Source organism: Chiloscyllium plagiosum, unplaced genomic scaffold (genome assembly GCF_037043375.1).
Source record: "Chiloscyllium plagiosum isolate Xiang-an unplaced genomic scaffold, Cpla_swu_hap1 HiC_scaffold_19, whole genome shotgun sequence".
NCBI classification, from domain to species: domain Eukaryota; kingdom Metazoa; phylum Chordata; class Chondrichthyes; order Orectolobiformes; family Hemiscylliidae; genus Chiloscyllium; species Chiloscyllium plagiosum.
This window is the reverse complement of record NW_028270157.1, coordinates 4,552,438-4,573,079: the sequence shown is the minus strand read 5'-3', so window position 1 is coordinate 4,573,079 and position 20,642 is coordinate 4,552,438. Positions and strand designations below refer to the sequence as shown.

The window sequence follows — 20,642 nt, the reverse complement described above, 5'->3', positions numbered from 1 at the left end:
GGCACAAATATCTTCAGCCACTCTTCTTAAAGAGTTTAGCAGTGAATTCACAGCGGAATTGTTGATCTCACACCTGATGAAGAAATCCAGGTCATCTATCCCAACCTTGCCCTTTCGGCTTTCCACATGATGGATTTGAGCTTCAAATGCCTACAAAACCAAATCAGCAAGTTGGCCATTTCAGGCTGGATAGAGGCCATTTGAAATCTGAAGCAGTCACCACAGAAACGTTCCCAGTTCTGTTCAAACATAATTCTGGAGGTTTTTTAAATCATCTGGAGCATTTATAGAAGCATAGAAAGATCAAAAACAGGAGCAGGAGTAGGTCATTCAGCCCTTCGAGCCTGCTCCACCATCCACTATGATAATAGCTAATCACCCAACTCAGTCCCCTGTTTCCACTTTCCCCCTAATACCCTTTGATCCTGTTAGCCCTAAAAACTATACCTAATTCCTTCTTGAAAACATCTTGGGTATTAGCCACTGTTTGTAGCAGAGAATTCCACAGTGTCATCACTCTCTGCGAGAAGAAATCTCCCGTCATCTCAGTCCCAAATGGCCCACACCATATCCTCTGACTGTGATCCTTGGTTCTAGGAATATTGTATAGGTTTCTATGAGATGCCCCTCATTCTTCTAAATTTCAGTGAGTTGGTCCTAACTGATCCAGTCTCTCTTCATGCATCCGCTGTACTATTCCAGGGATCAGTCTGGTGAACCTCTGTTACACTCCCTTCATAGAGGAGCAGCGCTCTGAAAGCTAGTGTTTCCAATTAAACCTGGTGTCGTGTGATGTTTAACTTTGCACAGCCCAGTCCAACACCGGCATCTCCAATTCACAGCCAGAACACCCATCCTCAGATAAGGAGACCAAACCTGCACACAATACTCCGGATGTGGTCTCACCAAGGCCTTGTGTCATTGCAGCAAGACATCCCTGCTGTTGTGCTCAAATCCTCTCCTAGAAAGCCAACATACCATTTACCTCCTTCACCGCCTGCTGTTCCACATGCTTACTTTCAGAGACTGGTGTACAAGGGCACCGAGCTGTCAACGCACCTCTCCCTTTCCCGATCTATTGCTATTTAGATAATAATCTACCCCCTGCTGTGCTCCATGTCGACTTTTTGAATGCAAAGAATAAGATAAATAATTAAAAGCAAATCGAAATAACGTATTTTTAAAAATGTTCTTTATTTATTACAGTGATTCGATTAGTTTATGTTTTGGGAGAGTCCAGGATGGCCGGGAGAGTTACAGCTGGAGTTAATCCTGTCCCTGTGGGACACAGTCAACATTATCCTGATTTGACCTCGACATTCTGATGGGACGGTTGCATTTTTTGGAAATCCCCCTGATTTCGTTCCTTCTTTTTGCTGATTTACTGATTTACTGACGTGACGAATTTCAAAACGTCGCTAATAGAACCCACTGGGAGGGAGATTGAAAACAATGAGTGAATATTCAGCAATGTGTTCACTTCCACAGCAGTGGGTTGAGTGTGTGTGTGTGTGTGTGGGGGGGGGGGGGGGGGGGGGGAGGGAAGGGGGTGGGGGGGGGGGGGGAGGGAAGGGGGTGGGGGGGGGGGGCGGGTGGTGACACATGTTGAGATCGAACCGGCATAACATTTTGACATGTTGCCTGACCCGCTGTGATTTCCAGCGTTAGTTTTACCATTCAACGTTTACATCCAAACACCTTCAGTCACATGTTTAAAAAACAATCCCCCGCTCAGACCAGTATAAGTTGCCGATCCCTAATTGTCTTAGAACCACTATTGTCCCGGGGTGTCTTGCTGTTAGGGAGGGGTTCCACAATTTTGATCTAGCCGCATTTCCAATGACCCCCCGCCCCCCCCCCCCCCCCCCCAAAAAAAATGAGTGTCAGTTCCTCAGAGCGCAGAGAGAACATCCAGGCTGGGACCATCTCGTTTCAGAGTGGGACTGAACCCCAGTGTCCACCTGGGGACTTTGTGGAGAAAGTGAGGTCTGCAGATGCTGGAGCTCAGAGCTGAAAAATGTGTTGCTGGAAAAGCGCAGCAGGTCAGGCAGCATCCAAGGAGCAGGAGAATCTGAAGAAGGGCTCATGCACGAAACGTCGATTCTCCTGCTCCTTGGATGGTGCCTGACTTTCCTCTGTGTCAAAGACAGAGATGTGAATGGCCTTCCCAATATGCAAAGGAACGATATGGTCTTATGGTCTAACTAAACTCAAAACCTGGGGATTTCTCAACGGCTTGGACAGCATCTGCCGAGAGAGAGAGAGAGAGAGAGACGCTTCAGTGGAGAGAAGATAGGAGCAAATTTCTGTAAGATGCTGGAATCTGTTCTGAAGACAACAAATGCTGGAAATCATAGCGGGTCAGGCAGCATTCATAGAGACAGAGTAAGCTAATGTTCCGGATCTGGATGACCCTTCATCAGAGCTGGTGGAGAGAACTTTATCCAGTCGGATTCGGGATTTGAATGTGACACATTAAACTGTTTCTCTCTCTCTGCAGATGTAGGATTTGTCTTTTGTGTTGGTGCCTTTTTTCGGTCGGAGCTGCCCTACACCTTTCCGAATCTTTCTGTGTCTATTTATTTTTCCATTTTTTCAAGAGTACTAAATTGCAATAAAACAAAACCTCAGGTTTCCCACTGAGGGGCGGGGAATTCTGCTCCTCTATACGGCTCAGTGGATCTCAGAGACCGGTGAACTCGTTAGAAATACATTTCCCGGAAATCCGTTCTTAAAAATCAAAGTAAACGAGCCTACCTCGAAGATGTTGAGTGCGCGTGAGAGGCCGGAATTCTTGGTGTTTCGAAGGGAGAAAGTGACGGTCACCAGGTCTCTGTCTCCGTCCCGGTCCGGAATGAAATGCTCAGGGAACTCCGGCACCGAGCTGTCCCGCTCCCCATCCGCCTGAGCACCGTCCACCAGGCTGTCTCTCTTCCCCGGCACAGCCTGGGAACACAGCTCGGTCTTCATTCAGGCCGCTGTCACTTTCCAAACCGAACTATGCGGGAGAACTTAGTGAGAGCCAATGGATTAGCCCGATATCCCGAGCTGGATTTGTCTAGAGTGCGGGGGACGCGCTATTTAATGGCCCTGGGTGAATTAATTCGGGAAACTTTCTAATTTACGCAAGTGTGTGGGTGGATTCAGATATCCGGAACAGGATAAGTCCCAATGCGTCAACTGCGGTAAGATAATAAGCTGATGAATATTCAAGAGGTGCCTGATTCACTAGGACCTTTCGATCAGAAAGTAAAATACCAGAATAAACAGTGCAATTTCAAAGTTAGCACCCGCCTGTTTCTATGCTGTTGCTTTGAGCCAGTATCTCAGTGACAGTGGCTGCATTTCCAAAGGAACGTGCAGGTTCAGAACCTTTGTGGGAAGGTGCTTTGTAACCACAGTCTCTGTTAGAAAAGTGTTGGGTTTCACGAGGGTGCTCGCGGCCTTGTGTCTGACTGATCCCCTCTCCCCTCCTCATTCTCCTCAGTCCTGGTTCCAGTTCGAAGGGATCGCCTTCAGCTCGGTTTCAGCACCAGGGCCAGCCCCAGTGTCTGGGAGCGGCCGTGGGTCCCCCCCAGCTCCCGCTGAAGGAAGGCGCCAGGGATTCATTGAGAGGGACGGCGAGAGGTTAGATGGTAACCACAACAGATTAATTAATAAATTACAACCAAAACGAAATATAAATTGGACATGTCACTAATGTGCAATTTGTGTAAAATATTGAGTTCAGGATGTTTGTGCTATTCGGCCGCAAACGTTTAAACGCAAACGATTCCTGAAGAAGGGCTTATGCCCGAAACATCGATTCTCCTGTTCCCTGGATGCTGCCTGACCTGCTGTGCTTTTCCAGCAACACATTTTCAGCTCTGATCTCCAGCATCTGCAGACCTCACTTTCTCCTTTAAAACAAACAATAAAAGCAAAACACTGCGAATTCTGGAAATCTGAAACAAATACAGACAATGCTGGAGAAACTCAGCAGGTTTGACAGTATCTGTGGAGAGAGAAACAGGATTACTGTCTCGAGACGAATTTGACTTCTGAACGGTTCCAAGGTAACGTCAGCCTGGAATTGAAACTGTCACTTTGGCGCTGGCCCTGGTGCTGAAACCGAGTTGAAGGTGATCCGGTTAAATCGGACTGGGACTGAGGAGGGGGAGGGGAGCGTGAGGAGGGGAGAGGGAGAGCTCCATCACTTAAACACACACACTCAGGTAGGTTTAAGAACAGCTTCTTCTGCTTATTTAGGTTGCTGAATGGACCTCTCTAATTTCAAATCTAATGCTGCTCTTGCTTTGCACCCCTCCGGTTTAGTGTTACCTATGGCTCGCTCTGTCTAAACACCCTATGATTTCTATGTCTTTGTTTGCTCTGATCTGCCTGTATTGCTCGCAAAACGAAGCTTTTCGCTGTACTTGGCTACATGTGACAACAATAATTCAAATCAGACACACGGAGGCTGAGACCTTGGTTGAAAACTGGTATCCTGTCCTTTGGACATTTAGCCTGGGTGGGAGTGAGAAGCATTGCGCGGAATCAGGAATCTGATTCCTCCCATTTATTTTGGACATCGAGTTTTAATTTTGTTTCCATATTTGGAGCATTTGCAATTCAGATTTTCATTTCACTTGCTGTTGAAAGCTGTTGATGGAGCCGGAGGATTTTAATCAGTGAAAGTTTTACTGGAAATAAATGAGAAATAGCTAACAGAACCCAGAACAATTGAAATTCTCGATTGAGGTAGAGCCAGAGACATTTTTTGATCTGTGTCTGGATTTAAAAATCAGATCAAGTCCGGTTGATAGGATTATTTTTACATCCGTTTCAAATTTTCAGAAGAAAGTATTACTGTTTAGAAATCACAATCCAAACACTTTAATCTAACGAAATGGTTAAGATCGACCAATAGCAGAGATGCAATATATATTTCTAAACCTATCGTCTGAAGGTGTTTACTATATTCGGATGCAGCTTTAAACTTGAACACCAGTGGGGATACGGATATTTTCTGACCCCCCTCCCCTGTTCAGAGACGTTATTACGTACCTCCAGAGTAGTTAGGACTTGAATGCTCGTCTCCTGGCTCTGAGTGAGGGGCACTACTTGTTCGGTACAACCGACCCTCACGCTCACAGACACACCATGAAAGAAAACTCTAAACATACTCATGGCGTGTTCCAATGTCATTTCAGCACCTGCAACTGATTGAAAACGGAGCCGGAGGGAGGTGAACTGCCGAGAGAATCAGACTGAGGGGGGTCAGAAAATATCCGAATCCCCACTGGTGTTCAAGTTTAAAGCTGCATCCGAATATAGTAAACACCTTCAGACGATAGGTTTACACAGGTCTATATAGCCCACACAAGAGAAAACACCCTCTCCACATTTTCCCTGATAATGTCGCCCAGGATCTTCTATGTTTCAACCTTTTATGTTTACCCCTCACTTTCTAACCTCCAGTGGATACAAGCCCAGTCTGTCCAACCTTTCCGCGTAAAACAATCCACTCATTCCAGGGATTGGTCTGGTAAATCTTGATTGAACCGATTTCAATGCATTTATATCGAATAAAGTGAATAATACTGTACAGTTTTCTTTTCTAACGTATGAACAGCTAAAAGTATTCAAGCTAAAAATGGTCACCCAGATTTTCTAAGCACTGTGCGTCTGTATATAATAAAGGATGATTATAAATGGCCTCTTGCTGCGCTATATTGTTCTACAATTTTATACTGTTCTGTATTCAACACTATATGTATTCTTTTTTTCATTTGCAAATTATTTAAATTAGGAATTAATTTTACATCGAACCAATCAATATAAATGTATGTAATGTCTAATCTAATATTTTAATGCGGTCAAGGAGGTCAGTATGCAATAACAGGCTATGTCTTATGAAGTTTTTATTATTAATTAAAGGGAAAAGAATGTCGCTGGTTGGACCAGCATTTCCTGCCCATCCCTAAATTGCCCTGGAAAAGGTGATTCCTGACGAAGGGCTTTTGCACGAAACATCGATTCTCCTGCTCCTCGGATGCTGCCTGACCTGCTGCGCTTTTCCAGCAACCCACTCTCGACTCTGATCTCCAGCATCTGCAGTCCTCACTTTCTCCTGTTCTCAGCAGGAGAACAGACAGATCGGAAATCCAACAACAAAAATCACACAAGCTGTTTGCAACTCCCCGCTAAGCGTCAGGTAAAAGGTTTCACTTGTAACATATGTAAACAAAATAAAACTAGTTTGATCTTGCGAGAGGAAATTCTTTACACGGGAGCGGAAGCTTTTGCTCTGATATTTGGTCATGTGTTTACATTCGGGCTGGAGCGACAGGCTCTTACAGAACCGTTTGTATATTTTAGTTACAATTTGTTCAAAAAGATATACCTTTCGGCGGAACCGAAACCCGAGATTGCTGGAGAAACTCAGCAGGTCTGGCAGCATCAGTTGAGAGAGAGAGAGAGAGAAACAGAGTTAACGTTTCGAGTTCAATGACTCTTATTGTTTTTGTTTTTGTTCAGATCTCCTGAGTGGCAGCTCCTTGTTTTAGTTTAATACATTTCACGAAGTGTTCAGGCACCAATGTATCTCAACCGCTTGAATTCCCGTTTACCGGGACCGGCGACAGAATCGATCCGATCAAAATGAAAGAAGACCGTTAGAACAAGCTCGTGTCTCAAATCCTCTCCAAAATTCGTTAAACTCAAATGTCTCATGGTTTATCCAATACTCATTGATTCAAACTCCAAGAATATTCGGAGTAATACGTGTCAGAGGCTTCAGCACAATTACTTTTTAAATTATTTTACAAAATCCAGGATCCCTGCGTGTGAGGAAATAATACCCAGGAAATTCTGAACGTGTGTCTTTGAAGATGATATCGGAAGCTTAATCGCAACCTTCATCGCTTTCCGAGCAAGTTGCGCCTTTTAGATGGAGTGTCGCATAGATCTGGAGCAGGTGGGACTTGAATCTGGCTCACCTGGCTCAGAGGTAAGGGCACTACCACTAATCCTCTTCTCATCTCCGCGTTGGTTGACTCAGTGCTGAGAGGTTGCTGGACGGGGTTTTTTTTTAAAGAGGGGGAAGATCTGTGAATGGGTCTTGGTCGAGACAAGACTCCGCGTTTTCAACTAGAATCGTTTCGGAAACCCCTCCACCCGCCGCCCACCCAAAGGAAAAGCTGTCCATTCGGGCCTTCGAGAAATAAACTATAAAGCTAAGAGTCATACAGTTTATTTTCACTGCGCATTTAAATAGTCAAACAGAAATATTAACCCGCAGTTTTATAAATTCAGGTGCGTTCGTACGGAGGAACAGAGCGAGAGTAAAGATTGGTACTTTACACTGTTAAAAAAATATAAATCGAAAGGGATTATTTGATTTGGGTCGCAGCGAGTGGGGATATCAGGGCGGGACACAGAACAAAGCGGTTAAACCCAGGGACAACATGGACCGAGAAATACAGCCCGGTTACTTTACATTTCCATTGGTCATCTCCTGATTGGGTAGATGTTGAAGAAGGGCTTATGCCCGAAACGTCGATTCTCCTGTTCCTTGGATGCTGCCTGACCTGCTGCGCTTTTCCAGCAACACATTTTCAGCTCTGATCTCCAGCATCCGCAGTCCTCACTTTCTCCTAGATGTTGAGTAACCACAGGAACAAACAGGAGATGGTTTCATTTTTTTTTAAGTTTAAATCTTTATTTAAATTCCACCACCAGGAAGAAAGGAAACACCCCAGTGGCCATTGACAAGCAGTGCCCTTCACATCAAAGGGCAATGCTGCGTGATCAACAAAAGTGAGGGGGAGGGCAGGGATTAAATCAAAATAGAGTTGGAGTGGGAAATAACACAACCCCTGCAGTGCCCACCTCTCCCTGAAAATCTCGAGGGTGTTGGTGGACACCGAGTGCTCCTGCTCCAGGGACACAGGAGATGGTTTTAACTAACACAGTGAGTAAATAAACACACGTGGTCTACGTGCTGTGTTAAGGGAGGAATTGAGGGTCTGTGTAATTTTGCAACAATCTCAGTCAGACATCACACAAGGAGGGAATTCAGGAGATAATTCTTCCCCCGATTCAGGTCAGAATGTAGAATAAAAGCAATATGGTGTGTCTGAAACTAACACATAAATTGCTGGAGAAACTCAACAGGTCTGGCAGCATCTGTTGCCAGAGAAATAGAGTTCTCCAGACTGGTATGACTCTGCTTCAGAATGAGAATATGGGATTGATAGAATATACAGTTTGAGGGGAGGCTGGATGAACATTTGGGGAGAAAAGGGGTCAATGAGAAGCAGAGGATGAGTGGGGGATCAGAGGACCTGCATGAAGCTGCAGGGCTGAGTGGCCTGTTTCTGTGATGGAGATTCTGTTGTAACCTGTAACGTGTTGAACATTTTAGAGAGTGAGTTTTGTTGTATTTGGTCTTGCTCCAGCCACTGGACATTATGTTAGATCCAAAGCTGGATACATTCATTGAGCAAAGGCTGACTCAGCTGGGGGCTGTTCGTCCTGGTGCATTGGAGGCTGAGGAGTGACCTTATTGAGGTCTATAAAATCATGAGGGTCATAGATTGGATAAATAGGCAAGATCTTTTTCCTGGGGTGGGGGAGTCCAGAACTAGAGGGCATAGGTTTAGAATCAGATGGGAAAAACATAAAAGGGACCTAAGGGGTAACTTTTTCACACAGAGGGTGGTACGTGTATGGAATGAGCTGCCAGAGGAAGTGGTGGAGGCTGGTACAATTGCAACATTTAAGAGGCATTTGGATGGGTATATGAATAGGAAGGGTTTGGAGGGATATGGGTCGGGTGCTGGCAAATGGGTCTAAATTATTTGAGGACATCTGGTCAGTATGGGTGATTTGGACCAAAGGGTCTGTTTCCGTGCTGCACATCTCTATGACTCTTGGACTCTAAATGAACTGTGTCGCAACTGAGTTAGTTTGGGGGTTGGGGTGAGGTATATACGAAGGAAACTGCAGGATACATTGCCAAAAGACAGGAGACCAGGTGAGAGACTGGGATTTAATCTGACCTTGTGGGCAAGTGATTCTCATTATAGCCCATGATGCTTGCACATTACCTTTGAGTAGAAAGATCAGAATGATAAAAATCAGAAAAAGATCTTTCTGCCTTTTGTGCTATAGCAATCCAGCCAATCCCAGAGCTGGTCAATTGAATCACAATAATTTGATTAGGTAGTGAAGCACATTTAATATGAACCAAGGGTCATTTAGGTAGAGATTTCTCCCAGAGAGTGATGAGCCTGTGGAACTCTCTGCCACAGAAAGTAATTGAGGCCAAAACATTGAATATTTTCAAGAAAAAGTTAAATATAGTTCTTAGGGCAAAAGGGATTGAAGAGATATGGGTCGGGTGCTGGCAAATGGGTCTAAATTATTTGAGGACATCTGGTCAGTATGGGTGATTTGGACCAAAGGGTCTGTTTCCGTGCTGCACATCTCTATGACTCTTGGACTCTAAATGAACTGTGTCGCAACTGAGTTAGTTTGGGGGTTGGGGTGAGGTATATACGAAGGAAACTGCAGGATACATTGCCAAAAGACAGGAGACCAGGTGAGAGACTGGGATTTAATCTGACCTTGTGGGCAAGTGATTCTCATTATAGCCCATGATGCTTGCACATTACCTTTGAGTAGAAAGATCAGAATGATAAAAATCAGAAAAAGATCTTTCTGCCTTTTGTGCTATAGCAATCCAGCCAATCCCAGAGCTGGTCAATTGAATCACAATAATTTGATTAGGTAGTGAAGCACATTTAATATGAACCAAGGGTCATTTAGGTAGAGATTTCTCCCAGAGAGTGATGAGCCTGTGGAACTCTCTGCCACAGAAAGTAATTGAGGCCAAAACATTGAATATTTTCAAGAAAAAGTTAAATATAGTTCTTAGGGCAAAAGGGATTGAAGAGTATAGGGAGAAAACAAGAACAGGGGATTGAGCTTGATGATCAGCCATGATCCTATCGAATGGTGTAGCAGACTTGAAGGGCTGAATGGTCTAAATCTGCCCCTATTTTCTCTGTTTCAATGTACTCTAAAATAAATTTCAAAATACTCATAATCCAGACAATCATTGCTGCAAGTTATGGAAATTCTTTGCTCCAAACTCAGGATGCTTTCTTGTCTCTTGCATTTTGTTTTAATCTTCACAATTCGTTCAAGCCTCATGTTATAAATCTGAGATCCTGTGCATTCCCCCCTCAAAGGGATCCCACTCCAATGTGCTCAAAGCAAATTTGATTTGTATTTGGTCGTTGTAGGGTTCAGTGTGGATTGGCCACATGTTTACAGCTCTATATGTCAGCACAGACACCTGGAGTTGGTGCCAACATATAGATTTCAACACAAACTTCTGCTAATGATGGTTCTGTTTTTTCAGGCATTTTTTTTTCTGGTCATTGCAAGGGATGCCCAACTGGGGAGAAACAGTCTGATGTCTTCAGCACCTGATTGAACAGCTCATTCCTTCATGTGTAAAAGGTCATAGGTTATTTAATGAAAATCTTTGTGGAGGCTTTTCCCACACTGGACTACAATGTTTCAGGAAGAATACTCATGATCACATTGTTAAAGGTTACTAGGTTGATTAATATTGTTCACTCAACCAACACAACACTCTAGAATCCTTTATTGCAGAGGCTGGGTAAGGTTGAGTCATTAAGTATATTCAAGGCTGAGATAGACAGGTTTTTAGTAAATAAGGAGAACAAGGGCTATGAGGAAAAGACAGCAAAGTGGAGTTGAAGATCAGCCATGACCTCATTGAATGGTGGAGCAGATTTGATGGGCGGAATAGCCTACTTCTCCTTCTGTGTCTTACCATCAAACTGATCATTCAGCTCACCTGCTGTTAGTGATGTCTTGGAACATTACAGCGCAGTCCAGGCTCTTTGACCCTCGACGTTCTGTTGGTCTGTGGAACCAAAGACTTGTGTGAACTAATTGTTTAGTTCCATGTTCTCAGTTGTCAATGGATTCCAAAATGCCATTCCGATATTGGAACACAAATACTGCATACCATCATTGAACTAACTAGCCCATTGAACATGAGTTTACAAAACATTATCAGCGTCTTTTAAAAAAAAATTATTACCTGACAGGTAAATTAGTACCTTTAGGTTAGAGATCAAAAGACTATTGTTGGCCAAAGCTGTAAAATGATGCCAAGGTTGGTGGTTGGAATTAGGATACAAATCAGCTGTGAATGAATTGAGTGCTTGACAAGAATCAAGTGGCTGAATGGCCTCCTCTACACACATTGTTCTTTAGAACCTTGAAATAGTGTTAGAATTGCCCTTGTTGCATTATGTGGCATATACACGTGTATATTTTGCAGAATAGATTTCTTGATAGTGATCCAGTTACTTGTGAACCTTAGATGTTCTTACACTTTCATTTTGACACAACACTTCTTTGGCTAAGTTTGTGTCCTCCTCAGATGGGGTGCAATTCTTTTGAGATGAAAGGATGGGAATTTACAAATGTTATTAATTGAATTAACCATTTTGAAGCCCTGGCAGCTCTTTGTGGTATAGTTTATTAGGATATATCACAGTACAGGCAGTGCAAATGAGACATACTTTAAAAATGAATCATTGTTTAACATGACTTAATTTAGTATAACATTATTTTTAAGATACTGACAGATTTAGCATACATTTCACTTTGACATTACATCTTAGTGGTCAGTTTATGATATGACATTTTCTGATAGCTTTACAGTGAGGCCATTGGTATGTTGAATTGTATCTTTAAAGAGAAAATATTAATGCAAGTCTCTTCAATTCTTTGCCATTTTGTGTAGTATGGATGTGTAACGTTGGTCACCACTTCTGGTGGACAGCATCAGAAGTCACATGACATCTGGTTATAGTCAATGTCACCTGATGAAGGAACAGCGCTCCAAAAACTTGTGGTTTCATATCAACCGGTTGGACAAAACTGGTATCGTGTGACTTCTGACATTTTCCATCCCAGTCCAACACTGGCACTTCCACATCACACCTTCTGGTGGTGCACACAATTACATGGGCCAGTGAAATTAATTTTGCAAAATGACCTCTTATAAATTCTGATAATTTGAATAGTTAAATTACACAGTCAAATTTGATAAATATGCCAATAACCAGGAAACAGGGTGCATTATATCATCAAGAAATTATATTCTGCTGTAAATTTCAAAAAAAAGCAAAATAATGCTTGATAACATTCTTTTAAAATATTATTCTCTGATAAATAAAATAAATTGAAAAGCAACTTCCTTTGTTTCAGAACTCCTGCAGTTGCTGAGCAGAAAGATCCTTAAGTAGTTTATATTAAGTTCTCAGCTCTTATATATATTAGCTCGAAGAGTTCAATCTGAAAAGAAATTTATTAAATCAAAATTGATTAATTCTGCATGATATAGTTATAATACCTATTGGCGAAGGAGATGGTATGTAACCTCAGCCCACAGATCATGTCCAAACCTTACATTCTGAAATTCCACTCCTTGAATCCGAGGTAACACAGTCCTAATTGAAATTGTACCATTTCTGTCTAGAAAATGCTGGGAATACTCAGCAGGTCGGGCAACATCAATAATGGGAGAAAGAGAGTTAACATTTCAACTTGATAACCTTTCATCAGACCTGAGAAGTAGAATGAACAAGTTTTGATAAAATTAACAATAAAGACCTACTTACAAAATAAGAATTAGGAGCCAGTGTAGCTCATACACATCCTCAATAGTTCTGCCATTCAATATGATCATGACTAAATTTCTCATTATCTCAGTTCTATATGATTGACCTTATCCTGAAGTTAATTATTAATTAGCCAGAGGGAAACAATCTCACAGTGTCTACCCTCTTGAGTGTCTGTAGAATCATATATGTTTCAATGAGACCATTTCCAGAGAGCATTGACCCAATCTGCTCAACCTGTCATCATAGGACAATCTTGTCATCCCAGGAATCATTCGAATGAACATTTGCTCTGTAGCCTGTATTGCAAATGTATCCTTCTTTAAATGTTGCGATAAAAACTGTGCTTGAAAGTTGCTAAATCTCTATATCTTCCACTTCTAATGAAAGGTTATGGATCTGAAATGTTAACATGTCTTCCACAGATGCTACCAGACCATTTGAGTTTCCAATACCCTTTTGGTTTTATTTCAGATTTCCAGCACCCACAGTATTCTGCTTATATTTCCTGTCAGCTGGTTTGTTCTGTTTGAATTTTTCTTAGATCTGCAGATTTGAGAAAGGTTATTAGTGACATTTCCTCAATGCTAATTGGAATAGCTTTATTGGATTATATTATGGATATTAGTTGAAATAATAAATACCTAATTTTAACATCTATAGATGCATTCTAATTAAGATGTGTTAGTATCAGATAGAAGCAATTGAAGTTAATTTTAACATTACATATGGTCCTTGATGATCTATGCTACACATCTACATGGTTGATAACAAACAAAGTTTGCACAAACCTAATCTTTTGCATTAATCTTAACTTTGTATTTCAATTGGAATAATGAAAGAGACAAACTATATACAAAAAGGTGCCTGTTTAACAAGAGAGCTGATAGATGGACAAAACAAAAGGGGAAAAAAATAAAGAGCAAAAATGATTTGTTCAAAGCATTCAAATGTAACCATTTTGCATAAATAGGCTTCTACTCAGAAGGGTCTCAGGTGTTGCCTTCAAATTAGTTGCATTGCCTGTATTATAACTGACAGCACCTCTCCTGACTGTCACCCAGATGCTGAGCATCATAAAGAGCCAGAAACACTGTAGATGAAGGCTCAGTCTGGACAGCTCACTCTTTTAAGAGAATCAGAATCACATTTAGCCTGAAGAAAAAGAAAGCAATCCCAGCAAAACAATTCATTCTATCTGCATTTTCCAAATTACTTTTGCAGATAGAATGTGGTGCATTGAATGACTGAACAGATTTTAAGTATAGCAGTGTTCATTAAAGCTTTGCAGTGGTCTGACCTGGGACATACACTGTTTATATAAACAACGTGGCAGAATGAATGCTAGCATTTACTAATGGTAACAAATAAGATGGCTGTTGACTAGTGTATGGATCGCTATTGGCACCATCAAAGATATAGATCCATGATCACATGGTTGTCAGACATCTTGTGACCAAGCGTTTTCAGTGTTTCAAATTGCTTGGTTCAACACTGAAAATTCCCCAACCACCCCACCCACCTCCCATCACCAATGTCAAAGTGAACAAGTTTAACACAAAGACAAAGAGTAGTGTGCTTCCCCCACCCAGCAAACCCCTCTGATCCAGATTTGATTAAGATCAAGAGTAGTACCAACTGATTGGAGGGAGGTGAATGTTGTTCCTCTGTTCATGAAAGGGAATAGGGAAATCCCTGGGAATTACAGACCTGTCAGTTTTACATCTGTGGTAAGCAAGGTACTGGAAAGGATTCTGAGAGATAGGATTTGGAAAAACATAGTTTGATTAAGGATAGTCAGCATGTCGTTGTCAGGGGCAGGTCATACCTCACAAGCCTTATTGAATTCTTTGATGATGTGATAAGACAAGTTGATGAAGGTTGAGCAGAGGAGGTGGTGTATATGGATTTCAGTAAGGCATTTGATAAGGTTCCCCATGGTAGGCTCATTGAGAAAGTTAGGAGGTATGGGATACAGGGACATTTGGCTGTCTGGATACAGAATTGGCTGTCCGAAAGAAGACAGCAAGTGATAGTGGATGGCAAGTATTCCATCTGGAGGTCAATGACCAGTGGTGTCCTGCAGGGATCTGTTCTTGGGCCTCTGCTCTTTGTAGTTTTTATAAATGAGTTGGACAAAAAAGTGGAAGGGTGAGTCAGTAAGTTTACCAATGACACAAAGGTTGGTGATGTTGTAGATAGTGTCAAGGGCTGTTGCAGGTTACAATAAGACATTGACAGGATGCAGAGCTGTGCTGAGAAGTGGCAGATGGAGTTCAACCTTTGTGGGTGGCATGGTGGTAAAGTGGTTAGCACTGCTGCCTCACAGCGCCAGAGACCCGGGTTCACTTCCCACCTCAGGTGACTGACTGTGTGGAGTTTGCACATTCTCCCCGTGTCTGCGTGAGTTTCCTCTGGGTGCTCCGGTTTCCTCCCACAGTCCAAAAATGTGCAGGTTAGGTGAATTAGCCATGCTAAATTGCCCGTAGTGTTAGGTGTAGGGGAATGGGTCTGGATGGGTGCACTTCAGCAGGTCGGTGTGGACTTGTTGGGCCGAAGGGCCTGTTTCCACACTGTAAGTAATCTAAAAAAAAGTGAAGTGATTCATTTTGGAAGGTCAAATGTGAATGCTGAACACAGGGTTAAAGGCAGGATTCTTGGCAGAGTGGAGGAACAGTAGGATCTTTGTGTCCATGTACATAGATCCCTCAAATTTGCCACCCAAGTTGATAGGGTTATTAAGAAAGCATATGGTGCTTTGGCTTTCATTAACAGGGGGATGAGTTTAAGAGCTGTGAGTTTTGCTGCAGCTCTATAAAACCCTGGTTAGACCACACTTGGAATATTGTGTCCAATTCTGGTTGCCTCATTATAGGAAGGGTGCAGATGCTTTAAAGAGGGTGCAAAGGAAATTTACCAGGATGCTGCCTGGATGGGAGGGCTTGTCTTATGCAGAGAGGTTGAGTGAGGTAGGGCTTTTCACACTGGAGAGAAGAAGGAAGAGAGGTCACAACATCGTGGGCCAAAGGGCCTATACTATTCTATGTTCTATTTTCGACATTTATGTACTATGATTAACACATTTAGTGGTGCTCTGCTCTGTCCTAAGGGGCCTTAAATACCACAATGTTATAGTGCAGCCAAATATGAGCTCAACTAAACTGGCTGGACTTAAAGTCATAAAGTCATAGAGACGTACAGCATGGAAATAGACTTATCCATGCCAACCAGATATCCCAACTCAATCTAGTCCCACCTGCCAACAACTGGCCCATATCCCTCCAAACCCTTCCTGTTCATATACTCATCCAGATGCCTTTTAAATGTTGCAATTGTACTAGCCTCCATTACTTCCTCTGGCAGCCCATTCCACACATGCACCACCCTCTGTGTGAAAAAGTTGCCACTTAGGTCTCTTTTGTATCTTTCCCCTCTCACCCTAAACCTATGCCCTCTAGTTCTGGACTCCCTCATCCCAGGAAAAGACCTTGTCTATTTACCCTATCCATGCCCTTCATGACTGTATGAACCTCTATATGGTCTCCCCTCAGCCTCCGAAGCTCCAGGGAAAACAGTCCCAGCTTTTTCAACCTCTGCCTATAGCTTAAATCCTCCAACCCAGGCCATATTCCTGTAAATCTTTTTCTGCACCCTTTCAAGTTTCACAGCATCCTTCCGATAGGATGGAGACCAGAATTGCATGCAATATTCCAAAAGTGGCCTAAACAAAGTCCTGTACAACCTCAACATGATCTTCCAACTCCTGTACTCATTACTCTGACCAATAAAAGAAAGTATACCAAATGCCTTCTTCACTATCCTATCTACCTGCGACTCTATTTTCAAGGAGCTATGAACCTGCACTCCAAGGTCTCTTTGTTCAGCAACACTCCCTACGACATAGAACATAGATAGAACAGAGAAAAGTACAGCACAGAACAGGCCCTTTGTTCCACGATGTTGTGCCGAGGTTTAATCCGAATGCAAAATATAATAACTTAACCTATGCACCCCTCAACTCACTGCTCTCCATGTGCATGTCCAGCAGTCACTTAAATGTCCGCAATGACTCTGCTTCCACTACCACCGTTGGCAACGCGTTCCATGCATTCACAACTCTCTGCATAAAGAACCTACCTCTGATGTCTCCTCTATACCTTTCTCCTAATATCTTAAAACTATGACCCTCTCATACCAGTCAATCCTGCCCTGGGGAAAAGTGTATGGCTATTGACTCTGTCTATTCCTCTCATTACCTTGTATACCTCGATTAGGTCTCCTCTCTTCCTCCTTCTCTCCAGAGAGAAAAGTTCGAGCTTATTCAACCTTTCTTCATAAGGCAAGCCCTCTAGTCCAGGCAGCATCCTGGTAAACCTTCTTTTCACCCTCTCCAAAGCCTCTATATCTTTCCTGTAGTAGGGCGATCAGAACTGGATGCAATATTCCATTAAGTGTATAAGTCCTGATAAGATTTGCATTCCCACAATGCAACACCTCACATTTATCTAAATTAAACTCCATCTGCCACTCCTCAGCCCATTGGCCCATCTGGTCAAGATCCCGTTGTAATCTGAGATCACCTTCTTCGCTGTCCACTACACCTCCAATTTTGGTGTCATCTGCCAACTTACTAACTATACCTCTTATGTTCATATCCAAATCATTCATATAAATGATGAAATATCCAATTTTTACTGCATCTTCCTGATGATTAGAAACAGTGAATTTGGCACAATTACATTAGAATTAGTACTCACTGTTCAAGATCTGTATCATTTCCAACACCACGACTATATCAAATGGGACAGATACACATTTTCTGAAGATTGATTATAGTTTCTGATGCAGTAAATGTAGAAAAATGCTTGCTTTGGCAGGAGGTTTGTACCAGAGGATGCAGATTGGGAAAATAACTAATGGCGAAGATGAAGATACATTTTATTTGACACATTGAGTTGCTGTGATCTAGGCCGAAGGGCCTGTTTCCACACTGTAGGGAATCTAATTGAACCTAATCTAATCTAGAATGTATTGCCTGAACAAATAGTGGAAATTGATTCAATACGCACCTTCAATTTTGAATTCGATAAACTTTTGAAATTTTTTTTAAAAAGCGTCATGTCTATGAGGGCTCCTACTACTGGGGCAAAAATAATTAAGCATCTCTTTCAACAAAGCAGCAATGATATGACACCTGAATAATCGCCTTCAATGCTATATAAGCAAATGGATAAAATGCAAGTTACAAAGAATTAGAATGGTTGTCAATAAAGATGCAATACCTCCAACATGCCTTTTTATACCTCGGGACTGTGGATGTATCACCCCTGGAATATTATTAGTCAACTTGAAAGAATTGGTGATGCAAGGTTAGATTGATATCCTTACAATCACCTTTTGAATTGGAAATAAATGTCACAGGACTCTAACTTCTTCAAAGTTTTCCCTAAAATGGGCTACCTCACTTGGAAAATTGAGTGGGTTGAATGGGGCAAATTGCACACAATGTATATGAGATGGGTAGGCATAAGTGATCAGGTTGGTGGCTGAATACACTGTTCTCATTCTGTACAATTTTAAAGAGTTCCCGCACACTTATTGATAACTTGGCTTTTACAGGAAGTAATTATGATTTGCCGTTTTCACTGAAGTTTCCTGAGGGCATGGTAGAGAGTTCCCATTTCACCTGCAAATTTTAAACAGCAACAGTCAGAGATTATTCACTTTCTGTTCAAACAATTGTAATATCGTAAGATTCCAGTTACTAACATTTAATTTATTGTGTGTTTTTTCTATGACTCATCTGCCCTATCTCTGCAATCTCTTTCAGACTCTCTGAGACCTCTACACGCCTCCAATTATTGTCACCTACTCACCATCGATTTTAATTGCTCTTCCATTTGTAGCTCTGTAATCCCTCCTTAAACCTCCTCACCTCTCTATCTTTCTTTCCTCCTTTAAGATGTTCTTTGAAACTCACTGCTATCATCAAGCTTTTTCTCACTTATTCCATCATCTCCTTGTGCGGCTCAGTATCAGGTTTGTTTGCTACCTATGCTCTGAAGCATCTTGGAGGATTTTACTATATTAAGGGCATCATATAAATAAAGGTTGCTTTTGCTGTGTTCACTCATTATTGGATTCATACAGCTTCCAACCCAATGATAAACATTCTATTATTCCATAGCATTTATAGCACAGAAATAAACTAGTTCTTCCAAGCCTCCTCTCACCTCTCTTCATTTAATTGTAGTCTAAAGCCTTCATTCTTTTCTTCCTCATGTGTTTATACATGTTATCCTTAAATGTATCTGTGTTATTTGCCTCATCTCCTCCCTGTGTTCCACATTCTCAACACTATTTGGGTAAAGACATTTCTCCTGAATTTCTGATTGGATTTATTAGTATCTCTTACATTTATGATACTTAACTTTGGACTCTGCATAAATGGAATCATCTCCTTTATACCATTGAACTGCATCTTCCACCTGTCTGTCCATCCTTTAATCTTTCCCAATCCCGAACACAATTTGTCACACCAATTAAAAAATTACAATACTAATTCCTTGAAATCCTATACCATGATTATTAGTGGTTGTTGAAGGTCTTCTTGAGAAAGGTGCCTCTTCCCTTGCCAAAGCCAGCTGATGGACTGACAATGCACAGGTCAGGAATATGATGGGATACTCTCTACATGCTTGGATAAGTACCAATCCAATATCACTCAAGAAGCTTGACACCATTCAGAACAGAGCAATCCGCTTGACTGGCATCCCTTCTGACACCTTAAACATCGATTCCGTCCACCACCAGTGTGCAATGGACACAATATGTACCACTTATGAGTTACACAGCAGCAACTCAACAATAGTCACTCAGTAGCACCTTCCAAACCCACATCCACTTCTACCTAGAAGGATATAGGAGCAGATACACAGAAACACCATCAGCCACAAGTTCCCCTCCAAGCCATTCACCATCCGGACTTGAGAAGATCTGGGTTTTTTTTAGTCAATATCCTGGAATTCCCTTGCTAACGGCATTATGGGTGTCCCTACAGTACATAATCTATAGCGGTTCAAAAAGGCAGCTCACAATTACCCTCTCAGAGGCAAATAGGGACAGGCAATAAATACTGGCCCAGCCAGTGACACATAGATCCCACAGAATGAATAAAAAAAGTCCCTACAATTTCCCAATCCAAAGTAATTTAATACAGGTTGAATTAGGCCTACAAAAAAATGGGTCAGAGGCACAAATGTTTCCTGGAACTATTCAGAACTGGTAAGAAAGCCTGAGCATTCAGAGAAAAAACACTTACTGCTGATGTTGTCAACCAGGTTCTTTAGCTGTTCAATGTTGTCCAGAACTTCAATACTTTGGGTGTAAGAGTTATAACGGACAGAGAAGGGCCGAGGGATTGTTTCAGCAAATTTCCTTTGAAGGAGAAAGAAAGATGAGTATCAATTGGATTGGTTTGGTTCCCAGGTAAAATCAGGAGGGTTATTTTGCTGCTTAAATATTGTTGTCACTTGTCAGGAAGTACTCTGACATGGGCTCTCATCAAGCTCTGACAATGCAAAATCAGCAATGCCATGGAAACAAGCAAAATAAAACTTCCTGAGAGATTTGATTGTTCAGTTTTCTATTGCTTATTGGGTGATGATTGAAAGAAAGAACTTGACTTTGTTTAGCACCTTTTACAATTTCAGGTCATTCCACAGTGGTTTACAAATAATGTTGCACTTTTAGAAGTGCAGTTACTATTCCAGGAAACAGGAGTGAGAGTCTGCATGCAAAAAGTTCCAGGAACGGGCAACAAGATAATCTGCAGAAATTGCTGGAAATGCTCATCAGATCGGGCAACATTTGTAAAGAGAGAAACCAAGTTCATAGGTGGAATTCTCCCATTTTCCATTAAAGTAG

At 42.0% G+C, this 20,642-nt stretch overlaps 2 protein-coding genes across 3 annotated transcripts in view; both read right to left on the bottom strand.

Annotated features, from left to right (window-relative positions):
- Nucleotides 1–2,970, bottom strand: part of LOC122559408 (tyrosine 3-monooxygenase) — a 38,622-nt gene extending 35,652 nt beyond the window's left edge. The window contains exons 1-2 of the mRNA XM_043708859.2: nucleotides 2,758–2,970; nucleotides 1–150 (exon numbers count right to left, since the gene is read on the bottom strand). The exon at nucleotides 1–150 is cut by the window's left edge and continues 16 nt beyond it. Of these exons, the coding sequence (XP_043564794.2) occupies nucleotides 1–150; nucleotides 2,758–2,970 (363 nt within the window). The remainder of the gene's footprint in view (nucleotides 151–2,757) is intronic.
- An 8,580-nt stretch (nucleotides 2,971–11,550) lies between these two features.
- pah (phenylalanine hydroxylase) overlaps nucleotides 11,551–20,642 on the bottom strand; it is a 141,209-nt gene continuing 132,117 nt past the window's right edge. For both annotated transcript variants that reach the window (XM_043708757.2, XM_043708756.2), the window contains 2 exons: nucleotides 20,038–20,153; nucleotides 11,551–18,402 (listed from right to left, as the gene is read on the bottom strand). In XM_043708757.2, the coding sequence (XP_043564692.1) occupies nucleotides 18,359–18,402; nucleotides 20,038–20,153 (160 nt within the window). In that variant the 3' untranslated portion in view covers nucleotides 11,551–18,358. The remainder of the gene's footprint in view (nucleotides 18,403–20,037; nucleotides 20,154–20,642) is intronic.